At 33.5% G+C, this 13,567-nt stretch overlaps 2 protein-coding genes across 6 annotated transcripts in view; one reads left to right on the top strand and one right to left on the bottom strand.

Annotated features, from left to right (window-relative positions):
* LOC111621633 overlaps positions 1-13,567 on the top strand; it is a 32,997-nt gene that overhangs the window by 10,317 nt on the left and 9,113 nt on the right. For 2 of the 5 annotated variants that reach the window (XM_023363842.1, XM_023363840.1), the window contains exons 2-4: positions 2,414-2,633; positions 3,875-4,076; positions 4,164-5,867. In XM_023363842.1, coding sequence (XP_023219610.1) covers positions 2,427-2,633; positions 3,875-4,076; positions 4,164-4,870 — 1,116 coding nt within the window. In that variant the 5' untranslated portion in view covers positions 2,414-2,426 and the 3' untranslated portion in view covers positions 4,871-5,867. Of the gene's footprint in view, positions 1-1,917; positions 1,973-2,233; positions 2,634-3,874; positions 4,077-4,163; positions 5,868-13,567 lie in introns of those variants that run through there. The other 3 variants (XM_023363843.1, XM_023363841.1, XM_023363844.1) reach the window with 3 other exon arrangements.
* The window catches only part of LOC111621632, a 15,233-nt gene continuing 9,030 nt past the window's right edge, over positions 7,365-13,567 (bottom strand). Inside the window, exon 2 of the mRNA XM_023363839.1 lies at positions 7,365-8,439. Within this exon, the coding sequence (XP_023219607.1) occupies positions 7,395-8,439 (1,045 nt within the window). The 3' untranslated portion in view covers positions 7,365-7,394. The remainder of the gene's footprint in view (positions 8,440-13,567) is intronic.

The raw sequence follows: 13,567 nt of genomic DNA, 5'->3' as shown, positions 1-13,567 counted from the left end.
ATATATATAATATATAATATAATAAGTATATATAATAGTTTACAATTTATTGTAAAGATGTTTAAAAATATGTTAAAAGTTTAAATTTAAAATTTATTCGAAAGTTTTGTGTTCGAATGTAGAACGGTAATGTCTTGAGGATGGCCTATTAGAAGTAGGCTGAAAACGTTTGAACAGTAAATAAATAATAAGCTCAGCAAATTGTTTGGTGTTTGATTATATTCATATGTAAACTGCTGAGAAAGTGAGAGTAGTTACCTTTACATCACCATTATCGCCACTCATCGTCCAAACGGAGATTTCGACCCGATTGCATGCGATGTAGTTATGCAACGGGTTGTTGAACTCTCAGCATAGTTATGAGATACCGTGGAGAATGTTACTAACTCGTTTACTTAAGCGCTGCGCACAACGCTCATGGCTGAGTTTCTTTACGTATAGAGACTGTAGCGACTTCAGGAGCAGCTATCCCTACACGTTATTGTATTAAGAAAGATGCACACATGCGAAAAAAGAAGACATTTTTTTCGCCGCGGAAGTCGATTTTCTGGTGCTTTTCTCGATTGCTACTTGTGTGGTTGCGCTGCCGCGCGGCGAGGATTCGTTTGCGATACCGCTTTTCGTTGCCGCACCGCATGTGTGCATCCTTCTATATAGTTTAGAAACGCTTTACTCTCAAGCTAAACATGGATGCAGTAATATATCCTTTAATTTTAGCTACATTCGAATGTAGAGCTTTAGTTAAAGGACTATAATATTAAAACAAAGAGATACAAAGAATTGAGCATATCTCTTTCCGAAAATATGAGCAAAGTAAAGAGATAGGAGATAGAAAATTATATTTAAGATATAGTAATTTCTTATTTTTTAGATAACTTTCCGAATCATTTTCTAAAATTTAATCCTTAATCTTTCTATAATATTTTTATCAACAGTTACTTCGACTCTTTTATTTCCACAGCATAATATACTATTATACACCCGAGCATCCATTTTGCTTTACACGTGTGGCGGACGTAAAAGCTTGTCTTATTTTGTATCGGCTAGTTGGGCATGAGCTTCTAAGGCATCTAAGCTATATCGCCACGTGGTAAAGTGTGACGGAATTGTCATTTAATAGTAGTTGTATGCGTTTATGACGGTCGTTACGCGGGAATAATGCCTTCCGGGAGGTCTTTTTAAATGTAACTGGCCCCTATTCAGGCGTTACGGATGTGGAGAAAACCCGGAAAACTTTTAGGTATTCAGCTTGTCAGTGGCGAGGCGCGAACCCACTACGTAAAAGCTGCTTTATCTTTGCTACAGCGACTCCTTGCAGCAAACGTTTAGAAATGGATAGCGCTTCATTTATAAACTCTTTGCTGTGTAGCGATCGAGCAGCTCTGCATAAAGAAGCGCGACCCAATTCAGTTGTTTTTTTCAGTGCACCCAAATTGCTGCCTTTACGTTGGAAATGTGCGAAGTTCAATTTTTATATAACAGTAAACAGTATTCTTATCTATATATATAAATGGACGTGTGTGTCCCTATATTTCACTTTTTAGCCAAAACTACACATCGCACATGAATGGTGTTTGTGTTACTGTGAATGACCGAAATGGGGGGAATGTCAACATTCATACAGTTGTTTGTGGTGAATATCAACATTCACACAGTTGTCTGTGTCGGCGAATGTCGACATTCACAAATATTGGTCTTTCACAGTAACATTTGTATGTGGTAGTAGCCCCAAGTCTCCATTCGTGCACTATGGTGGTTGCGTCTCGATAGCTATAAGGGTGCGGGAGATATGGGCTTGAAAGTGGAAGATTTTCTATTTCGATTTTAAAAATTTTCGAATTCGAATTGGTTCGGTTATAGAACGATTGTAAACGTTCCAGAAAATTAATCAAATTGAAAATAGTTCGTTTGACTGGACGTGAACAGGAGACGTTCTGTCTGGAAACGGGGGACCTGATTCTTACATTCTGTGGTAAGATTGGCTATAATGTAATTATCTTAATCTTCACTATCGTTATTTTTTGCCCACAAATAAAAACCCAGCGAAGCGGGTCCTTGCAGCTAGTGTAACAATAAAATTCTAAAGTTTTGATCACCAATGATTCGATTTTCGGTTTGTACTAATATTTCTCTTAAGATACTCATTAGTAAAATAAAAGATTTGAAAAAACTTTTATTTTACTAATTTAAAATGTTTTATTATTTACTTCCTATTGTAGAAAAAACTTGCACGCGTTAAATTTAAATTACAAACTTTTTTTCTCCTAAACAAAGCCGAACATTGCAAAAATCAATTACTTTTAAAATGTTTCGAATTAAATAATTCACAAAATATTCTAAGAACTCCGCCATTTTGGAACTACAGCTGTGCTCCGTGTGTGTTGTTAATTAATAGCTTTTTTTTTAATTACAGAGAATTTTATAAAATGGAAGATACGTCACTCGAACAAACAGAAATATGCCAAATGTCACAACTCGGATTCGTTGCATTAACAGAATTGCCGGAGATAATAACTTATCGTGTATTTGAATATCTGGAAGATACAGAATTAGACGTATGCAGACAAGTCTGTACAGAATGGAGAGATATTGCGGACAGGATCATGTATCACAAAGTAACAATGATCAAAAGGGTAATTATTTTAAATTGTTTTCTTGGTGACGTGTCATTTTTACATTCTTGGAAATGGTCATAATTACAACATAGATTTAAAGATAATAATTTTTCATTTAACGAATTATCAACCATTTTGAAAATGTTTATTACTGAAACGTAAAATTCATTAAGATTAAAGTGTCAGTGTTTATCCTATTCATTTTATTGAACTTGCAGAAGAAGAAGAAATGGTGTTGCAAAAATATAAATTGGTGATATACTACAAGTGTATTGGAAGTTTTCTGCCTTAAGATGGTTGTAATTTAAACAAAATGAAAAAATAATGTTACAACTTTCTTAAATTATTAATAAGTGGAATGTATTACAAGTACAGTACATATCGTGAAGTTTGAGATGTAGTGTTGTTCTCTGTTCTGTTATATTACTTTTTCTATACATGTTATAAGTCTTGAAACATTTCATAAGGTGATAAGGTTGTAAGATAATGAAAACGAATGTGGATTGCTGTGGAATGCATTACTTTAAAATGTGTGAAAAGTGCAGGTATCTGTGTTGTGTTCTGTCTTGGTACTGTTGATTTTCTGAGAAATCTTTGTTTTTCATGTATCTTCTATACAGATTTTTATTATTTAACGTGAATTATCATTATATATATATTTTTTTGTTCAAAGTTCTAATAGTGTTTACATTTTATAATGTTTAGAGAATCTTCCATACTTCGCATTAGTTTTCAATCTCTCATTTGTGAAAGTGAAGGTTGTATTTAAGTCTAGCTTCATTCATTTCTTTTTTTCTGTGAGAGCATTTTTAATCCCGTTTTATGCAAACTTTTCAGTTTTCGGGCCAATTGCTCGTAATTTATAATACGTAGGAGGGCCAGAAATGTTTTGTATATTTTATACATACCAAAAATGGGCTTATGTTTTATAGTGATTCATCGAATATATTAGCTTAACGTGTACCTCCGGTCGTATTTGGATTATAAATTTTATAATTGTAACTTTTTATTAAAATTACATGAGGTAAACGGTTTTTTTACCTCATTTAATTACCTCAATTAATTAAACTGTAGACACAAATTTTTTAATACATACAAATATTTAAAAGAAAAACGATAGAAAGAAACGAAACACATCACTTCAATTTATTACATTAACACAGACTAAGTCTTTACTTTAACAATATCAAATCAAAATAAATTTTACAATTATCACAATTTATCGAAGCAATTCTAATTATCTTAATTACTTTCAATAGGAAATTCCATTTAATTTAGTAAACTCTATAAACTGCGAATCGGATAAAGTACGTCCTTACACTGGTTTCGACCATAACTTTCAGTACAATTGGTTCTATTTGGCACAAAAACCCGAAACTACGTCGAATTCTCTACACATGGATGACGAAAGTAAAGACATTCGTAATCGTCACTTACAAAATCACGATACAGAAATGCATGGTAAGTACTTGTGTAATTTTGAGTATTCTTGTCACTTAATGTAATAATATCTATCATCTAATATCACGTGTTTAATTAACTGCACAGATGAGGAAGTTAGCTCGAGGGCATGCAGGGCATGCACGAATGACATAGAGAGAATTTCGACATCTTTTAACTTTTCGTCAGCAGAAGAAACAACGGAAATACATTTATCAATATTTCCAAATATTTCAGGTTTCACTGTTACTAATTATCCATTGGATCTAAGTGAAAGTGAACTTTTTGTGTATGATATATTGCCCAACAATAGTAACAAGCTCACTGAGCATCTATGCCACAAAGCAAATATATCGGTAGAAGAAACGAAATGTGTTCTTCTGTATAAGGATGTAGTAGCGTATTCTTACGAGAAAAAACTTAATTCAACATTTAGTTATCCAAAAGAAATATATGTAAACAGGTTTACGCTATTTCATGGGCAAAAGGTAAATGCTTTTTCTGTTTGCATCGATCACGAAAATTCCGATTATAAGAATGTGAAAGAAAAATTCCAGAAGGTGAAGAGTTTGAAACCCAGAATAATACAGAAGAAATGTTTCGTATATTTTTTTCATCGTGTGTGCAATACATGTTTCGATCCTTTAATTCGAGCTTTTAGAGATTCTTTTCCTGTTGTCAACTATGTTACTATCGAGCGATTACCCATATATTTATCAGTTAACCCACCCGAAAACAATTATTTTTGTGAAGAAAACAAAACGTTTCCGGAATACTCGTGTCTAGCTTTATTTACTTTTGTATGGTGGGATTAAATTAATTGTATTCAAATAAATATTTAATTTTGTTTAAATTGGAAGTAATAGTAATAACCGAGTCTCATTCGAATGGGGCATTGTCTCGCTATATTAGTACTATTACAACTTCAAGACTCATCAAGATACATCATCGGCCTTCTTCACCACACAAAACTACACACCTGTTGGAGATTGTGTGGTGAATCTTATCTTCATCTTCTGTTATTACACTATTTCACCTACTCTCGGTAAATTTTTCCAGCATCCCCTTTTGGTTTTTTCACCCGTTTATTTAGTAATTATAATTTTGGCTTTTCCCTCAGCTGGCCTGGTGGAGTTTTTCCAGGTTTCCTCCACCTCTTTTCTCCCCTAATGGGGACCAGCTGCTCCTTTAAGTTTACAGTCCTCCCGGAAGGTTGTAGCTAATACCAGCAGTGGTATTTAGCCCCTTAAAAATTTTCTATTCCAAATTCGCTGGAAATATTTATCGCTGGATTCTTCACTGTGGCCTCTCTACTTCAACCACTTTGAAACATCCAAAAATTCGTTAAATTTAGGTGGGGCTGGGTCGCAAACTGCAACTATCCTGTCTACCTTTCCCTTCTTCTTGATAAACAAAAATATAGGTAAGTTAGCAAAGCAGTACATAGAACACACCATACAGAATAAAACGAAGAAATAACAAATAAAACATAAAATTATGAGCCCTCACAAGGGACTAGTATCTATGAGCCCTGCTTGGGACTTCTATGAGCACATTTAGGGACACTAACCCCAAACCTCCCTTCAGTACATAACATTCTTGGCCTCTTTGTGCTCCCAGAGCGGTAAGGGACCTAAAACCACAAAAAAAAGTGTTATTACAACAAGAAATGGATGCGTGGAAGGGGGGTGGTGGTTATTCTAAATTTAAGTCAATACACTTTTTAGTATTGATGATGTATATTTGATTCTATTTATGTTATTTACACTATTATACTAACGGTGGTATATATCAAGAGATTATTACTTTATTATATTAACGATTATACGTGTATTTCTTACGTATTACGAAAGTTCTATGATAACCGGAAGTACTTTGTTTTTTAAAAGATTTATGGCTGGATGGTTTTAAAAACATTCTTATTTGTTAAATAGGATAAATATTTATAAAAATTTACTAAATTCAAGCTTAGAATAATGATTTATAATTGTTTGCTTATGTTTGTAGCTAACAATGTAGCTCCGAGAAAAATAACTTTTTCCAAGAAAATTCCCACCCCACAAACCCAAGTCAATGCTTATTCGTTAAAGGATAGTCATTTAGCTATAATATACCAATTAGAGCTTAACAGAAGCGCAAACAAGAATTTTATTGTCCAATGAACAAAAGAAGGATCTCCCATAGACTTAACATGGAAAGGAGGAGTTTTGTGGGTAAATTTAAAAATAGGGAGTGGTAACAAATAACCTATTCGCTGAAACAGACTTAGTCTGTGTAGATAAATGGCAATCAGTGCTTAAACTGATTGCCATTTATCTACACAGATCTGACACATTGGTGGCTTAAATCGCCACCTATGTGTCAGTCTATTCTGTGTCATGTCAGCATTCAAAACAAAAATACAAAACGTGATTATCCTTTCAAAATTATTAAACTTTACATTTCCATAACTTATTTTTAAATATTTTTCTTATTGTATCAAGAGTTTCAATTGTTACAAATCTTCACGTGTTCGGTATATTAGTAAAATGTAAAGTAATTAACATTAATCATCCAGAAGTAAGTGTTTGAAACAAACATTAAATTCAATTAGAATTCTCGAAGTCGGAAATAGAAAGAGTATANTACCATAGGACATTGAACCGCCAGTTTCCCACTCGTTTACCAGAGAGTGCTCCCATCACCGACCAACATGATAGAATCTTCCCACCACGATTCAAACATGCTTTCTTGCTGCGCAATACTATTATAACCTATTGACCTATAATTTTTCATTTGACTATATGAGCCAGGGATAGCGCCCCACCCTGGTTCCATCCCTGCTATTGCATGTTGTTTATGATATAAGCAGGTTTTTTTATTCAATAGAATTTGTTATATATACATATATACCTTTTTTTCAGTCCCCACGTATTATAATAGCACAAAAAATCGGAAAATTTGTATTATATTTAAGTCTATGTGGTAATTAGTTTACATCCTGATTAAAACCTGTCTTACTCTAAGGCGTACACGTGAACGTCCTGGGAATGACTGTCAGCAGCTGTTCACAAATCCTTCCAGTTGAAAACACTGTACACTGCAAGTGTCAAGTTAAGGGTGATTTCAAATGACAGAAAATATATTCAAGGATATTTTTAATTAACTTTTTAGTTTTTATAATAAATATTCATTTTCACTTAAAAACGGGTTTATCTGAATGGTGTGTTTGTAAAAAAAATCGGGTGTAAAGGGGTTTTAAAACATCATTTTAATACAATATTCGAAATTATAATATATATACAGTATATATAAATGAATACAGAAATTCAAACAGTGTTTACAGTGTTAACATTAATATCAAAATTGCAGCAAAATGTCACAATAAAATTCGAACCATTCTTTACTTTCTTTACGACTCAATTCATCATAATCTGCTTTACAGATGTAACAGTCAGCATGAGAGATAATATAAATTCCACTTCTCCAATTTGTGTATTCACCCGATATCATAAACGTAAAGTCATAAATGTTAAACTCTTTCAGATATTCAGGTACATTCAGATTTATTTCACCGTCTTTATTGCAGCTAAGAATATCAGAAGAGAAATGTTTTCCGTTTTTGTATGCTACATAACTAATGCCAATGCCATCGTCCAGTTGATGACGTATGGGAAGCTTCACTGCATATGCAAAACATTCCTTCCTTATAAAAAGTTTCGCTCTGAACGAATGGCCAGGTCTCACATTAATATTCTTATTGTTCTTGAAATTATGGCAATTCCATTTGTCAAACAGCGTGTGATAAACGTCCATGTTTCTTTTTGCTGTTTTGTTACAAATAAAACATGATCTATATGGCAAATCTTTGTTTATGAAATAGGATCTTATCCAGTTAATCTCTTGTGGTGTCAGGATACCGAGATTAAATACGTGCTTCTCTAGATCTGACAGATCAATTGTAAGTAATCTGATGGCTGGAAGCAAAGGTCTGATCACTTCACTAGCAGGAGGTAAACGTTGGCCATTCATCACTTTCCACATGGCTCTGCGATAAATTCCATGGAGGAGATCAAGCTCAGACAGAGTAGAGTAAATGGGACAGATAAGTAATCTTCTGATAGTGGCTTCTTGACAGTTAAAGAAGTCTTCACTCTCGAAGATTTTCTTCCACGAAATGTCGAATTCTTTCCAGCACAGATATTCAAGATGCTTTTCTTGTTGAATGCATGCCCAATCATAGATGTGACAAACGTGTCCATCGATTATTGACTTTTTCAGGTATGTCAAAGTGACCTTCTTCAGCTTATTCATTTCAAAATTTTTACTAGCGCTAAATGTCTGTATTGCAGTTTCGAAAGGGATTGATTGGCGATCAAACACATAATCATCATCTTCTAAGTACCTACTCAGAAAATAAAAATAAAGTTGTTACATGAATATTTTTATTTAAAATTCGGAAAAATATTTAAATTATGATTAAAATCTGCTTTATGATTATTTAGCTTTTACGGTTGTAATTTCTGTTTGTTATTAGAAACGATTTAATGTATTGCTAAGACTGCCTGTACTTTTCTTACCAATAAAATATATTTATATATAGGTGATATCGCGATCCACTGGTATACGAGAATGGTACAGTTGCGCTATAGTTGATTTGTTACACCATGTCTCCTAATGTCATTCTTATTAGAATTAATTACAAAAATAACATTTAGTGTTACTTCCAGATCCATGTTCATTGTCTCCGAGAAGCTGAAACTGTTATAGGGACCTTTGTAACTATTAAAACGTCCAAAAACAGCTAGCTTCAGGTCTTCCTTCAGGATTAGGGCGCCTGCGGTTAATGTTCATTGCATTCATAGTATATCGTGTTAGGTTAATGTCTTCTATCATTAACTCTAATGTCCATATGTTAACGATAATTCGTCCGTGTAAGGATGACAAATTATGCGTAACAGCAATGTCTTCACAAAAACTTTATTGAAGTTATTTACACAGATCACAAAGCAGTTGCAAACTTCACAGACTGCACAGAGAGAGAGAAAAAACAACTATAAAAAACGGGGTATTTCATTTTTAAAACACGGGACGAGATTTCGCGCTCTTCTCGCGAGCACTATCGTTGAGAAGTTACTAAACACGGAGGTCTAACATCTCTCACTAATTCCGAACACGATGAAGGCATATTTAGAGCATATCCATGGGTTTATAAACGAGGTCTTGGTAGAGGTTCTGTAAAGATGTCAGCAACAATTTCTTGCGTTGGACAATTCGCAACTTCTATTATGTTCTTTCTTTGAAGATAGCCTTTTGTAGCTTGCATACTTTTCCTTCTTTTTCTTTTTCTTCAAATCCAATAGGTTGTGTCATGTAAACATCTTCATTTAATTTTCCATTTAAAAATGCAGTCTTAACATCAACATGATGTACAGTACATTCCTTTATATTCAGCTGCAGCTAAAACAGCTCTAATAGTTGTAAGTTTAACCAGTGCAAATGTTTCATCAAAATCAGTTCCAAATCTTTGGTCATAGCCTTTTGCTACTAATCTTGCTTTGTAGTTTGTTTCTCTTCCGTTTTCATCATACTTTGTCTTGAAAACCCACTTACATCCTATTGCTCTTTTATCTTATGGTAGATCAACTAACTTCCAAGTTTTTTTTTTCTTTTAAGGAATTAATTTCTTTACTCATTGCTTTTTCCCATTTTAACTTTTCTTTCTTTGGTAATTCCAGTATATCTTCAAATAACTTCGGATTTCTATGTGAAATTTTAACTTCAGCGTTGAATGTCAGTTTTTCTGGAAATATACCTTTTGGTTGCTCTTTCACATCTTCTTAGTGGAATCTCTGATTCTGTTTCTTCTTCTGTTTGCATTTCTACACATTCTGTTTCTGCTTCTGAGTCTTGCTTTTCTGGAAAACTTTCATTAACATAGAAAAACTAAAAGACATCTTTAGTATTCCATTCTTTTCCTGTATTCATTTCTTGGAATTTTACTGATCTGCTTATTATTACATTTCTATTACTTGTGTAAATCCTGTATCCCTTACTTCTCATATCATACCCTACAAATATACTGTACCTTCAATGGCTTTCTGAACTAATTTTCTTCTTTTATGCTTATTTATGTAAGCATATGCTTTATATCCAAAATCTTTAAGATGGTTTAGGTTGGGCTTTCTTTTGTTCCACAACTCATATGATGTTCTATTTATTGTTTTAGTAGGTAATCTGTTTTGTAAATAATTTGCAGTTATCATTGCTTCTCTCCAAAAGGATTTTGCAAGATTTGCATTTATTATCATAGCTCGTGCCATTTCTATGAGAGATCTGTTCTTTCTTTCTGCAACGCCATTTTTTGAATAAGGTATTGTAGTTTGATGAGTGATTTCTTAATAAGATAATGTAGTATTGACTACCGTTATCTGATCTAAGTGTGTTAATTGTTCTTCTTAATTTATTTTTAGTAGAAGCTACAAATTCTTTCAGTTTTACAAGAACTTCATCTTTGCTTTCAATTAGATATACCATAGTAAATCTAGATATACCATAGATATCATAGATACCATAGATATACCATAGATATCATAGATACCATAGATATACCATAGATATACCATAGATACCATAGTAAATCTAGATATACCATAGTAAATTAGATATACCATAGTAAATCTACAAATGTAATAAAGTATAACGTCTACTCCTATACATCTACTTGCATTGGACCACATATGTCACTATGGACCAATTCCAATGGCTCTTTAGCTCTTAAGTCAACTTCTTTGGATATGGCGATTCAGTGAGCTTTGCTTTAATGCATATAGGACATTGTAAATCATGTTTACAATTATGCAACTTTATTCACTCTACTGTTTTTTCTTTCCATTTGTTTTATTGTGTCACAATTTCTGTGACCTAGTCTTAGGTATGCAATTTTTATTTGTACAATTTTGCATTAATTGAGCACTGTTTACTCGCTCTTGCCTATTTGTTGCAACAATTAACTTATAAATACTATCTGTGGCAATGCCTGTAGCAATTGTATTTATGGTGCATACATTACTATCAAATTTGATTAAGCAGCCTCTATCAGTTATGGTTTTTACTGAGAGTAAATTTCCATCTAACTTTGGAGCATAAAGTACATTCTCTAAGAGAATTTCTTCTTTATTATACATCCTTCACCGATGCCACGCAATTTCAGCTTTGCTAAATTGGCAACAGTGATAGAGTTGCCTTTTTGCTTGTTAAGTTTTTGGAAAAATTTTAAGTTTCCTGTCTTAAAACACCTGAATCAATAACCCAATCATTGTCTGAGAATGATTGTCAATATAATTTATTTCATACGATTGTACTGTACCTTTAGTACTTTTCTTTCACCTTGTTTATATCCTTTTCTACACAAACAGTGAACTTGCGTTGTTTATCATCATTCTTGTGGACATTTTTATTTGCTCTTAGAAGCATCTTCACTTACCTTATTTTTATTGTTTAAATGCCAACATTCGTTTTTATAATGATTACTTTTGTGACTGTAAGTGCAAAATGTCTTTTCGTTCTAGTTCCACTTTTCTGCATTTTTGCCACTCGCATGCATTTGTTCCGCCCGAAATGTCACTTGCAAATTAATTTAAAATAAATGCTTTTATTTGAAAAATATAGCTGCAGCGATTGTTATTCTTTTATTCAATAAGGCGTGATATTTCACACGTGCAAACTATATTGTTTACAAACTGGTTGACCTTGTGAACAGCTGTTTTCAGCTTTCCCGGGTAGTTCTCATGTATTGTACGCTTCAGGGTAATATTGGTTTAAAGCAGGAAGAGAGATAACTTAACTAGTTTGGCTTGAAATCGGGTTTGGCCGTAACATATATACTTTTGTTAGTTTTTTTTTTTTCATCATTACTTTCTAGTGGAGTTATTAGAAAGGTTGCGGCCGACGTTTTCATCGCGAAAACGTGTACGTCGGACGTTTAGCGCCGCCTTCCTGTAAGCTTAGAAGTTTGACAATGGCGTTTGGAACGTCGAGCATGATTCCACTGACGTTCCCAGCGCAGGATAGGATGACAAATTATACGTACCAGCAATGTCTTCAGAATATTGAAGTTATTTACACAGATCACAAAGCAGTTGCAAACTTCACAGACTGCACAGAGAGAGAGAAAAAACAACTATAAAAAACGGGATATTTCATTTTTAAAACACGGGACGAGATGTCGCGCTCTTCTCGCGTGCAGTATTGTTGAGGAGTTACTAAACACGGAGTTCTAACATATAAGCCACTCATTAGTACATGTACAGTACTAGAGGGAAAACACGCGATCGACTCCAAAGCATTTTCAATCCTTCCCAATAGCAAACTACCGGTAGTTCGCTATTGGGAAGAATTCTGAATAATTTGCACAAANCGTATTTTCGTTTCACTATTTCGTATTTCACATACATTAAAACACCTTAATTTGTTGCTGAGAAGTATATTTTTTAAAAACAAACGTTTTCAACCTGATTAACAGGCCATCCTCAGGTCTGAAAAAACGAAAATGGAACAGATACGTTCCATGTAGAAAATATAAATATTTAAATCAAAATTTAGAACAAAAAAACAAAAATATAAATTTGGGGCTCTTTTTAAAACCATTCTTGCTTGTTTCCTATTAGCGACTTCTTTCATAATACTGTTCAAATTACTATTATATGTAAACTTCAAACGTCTATTGGGAGCGGTATTTAAGCTTTTTCTCTCTTTGTTCCTTTCATATTTTTTGAGTAAGCCTACAATGGTGCTTTTCTTGTAACCTAGGGTCTGGGCTACTTGCAATATTCTGTCAATTTCTTTATTCCTGTCACCGATTCTATCACAATACAAATAGGCTCTTCTTATCAAAATTTGAAATGCGGCCATTTTATATCGATATGGATCCATGGACTGTGCTGGTATATATAGCGGGGTGTGAGTAGGTTTAATATATACGCTGGTGGACAAATGATATAATAGTTTACATATAATAGTAATTTGAACAGTATTATGAAAGAAGTCGCTAATAGGAAACAAGCAATAATGGTTTTAAAAAGAGTCCCAAATTTATATAAGATATTGAGGAATGATAAGGATAGAATAAAAACAGAAGAAAAACCAGGTGTCTATAAAGTTCCTTATGAAAACATCCAACTAGATGTTAAGAAAGACTACATCGGCGTCACCAACAGGAGCTTAGGAGTAAGACTAAAAGAACATCGTTATAACGTAAAAAAAAGGATCCAATGCCACAGTTTGGTCGCAAATGTCGCAAAACTGTGTTCGGTGGTGAAATGGGACGAGGCAACAATTATAAAACCAGTGTCTTCCCCCACTTTATCAATGACGGCGGAGAAGATTGAAATATATAGGAGTAGGCTACGTGAGGGATGTTTAAATGCGAGGGATGCTGAGAGCCTGTCGTCGGCGTGGAAATACATGATTAAAAAGTTCACTGAAAACTCAAGCTAGAATTAGTTTATTGGAAGATTTATTATATTTATTAT

Source organism: Centruroides sculpturatus, unplaced genomic scaffold (genome assembly GCF_000671375.1).
Source record: "Centruroides sculpturatus isolate CEXI.00-Female unplaced genomic scaffold, Cexi_2.0 scaffold232, whole genome shotgun sequence".
Classification (NCBI taxonomy): Eukaryota; Metazoa; Arthropoda; class Arachnida; order Scorpiones; family Buthidae; genus Centruroides; species Centruroides sculpturatus.
The sequence above is the reverse complement of the archived record's forward strand: the minus strand, read 5'-3'. Positions and strand labels throughout refer to the sequence as shown.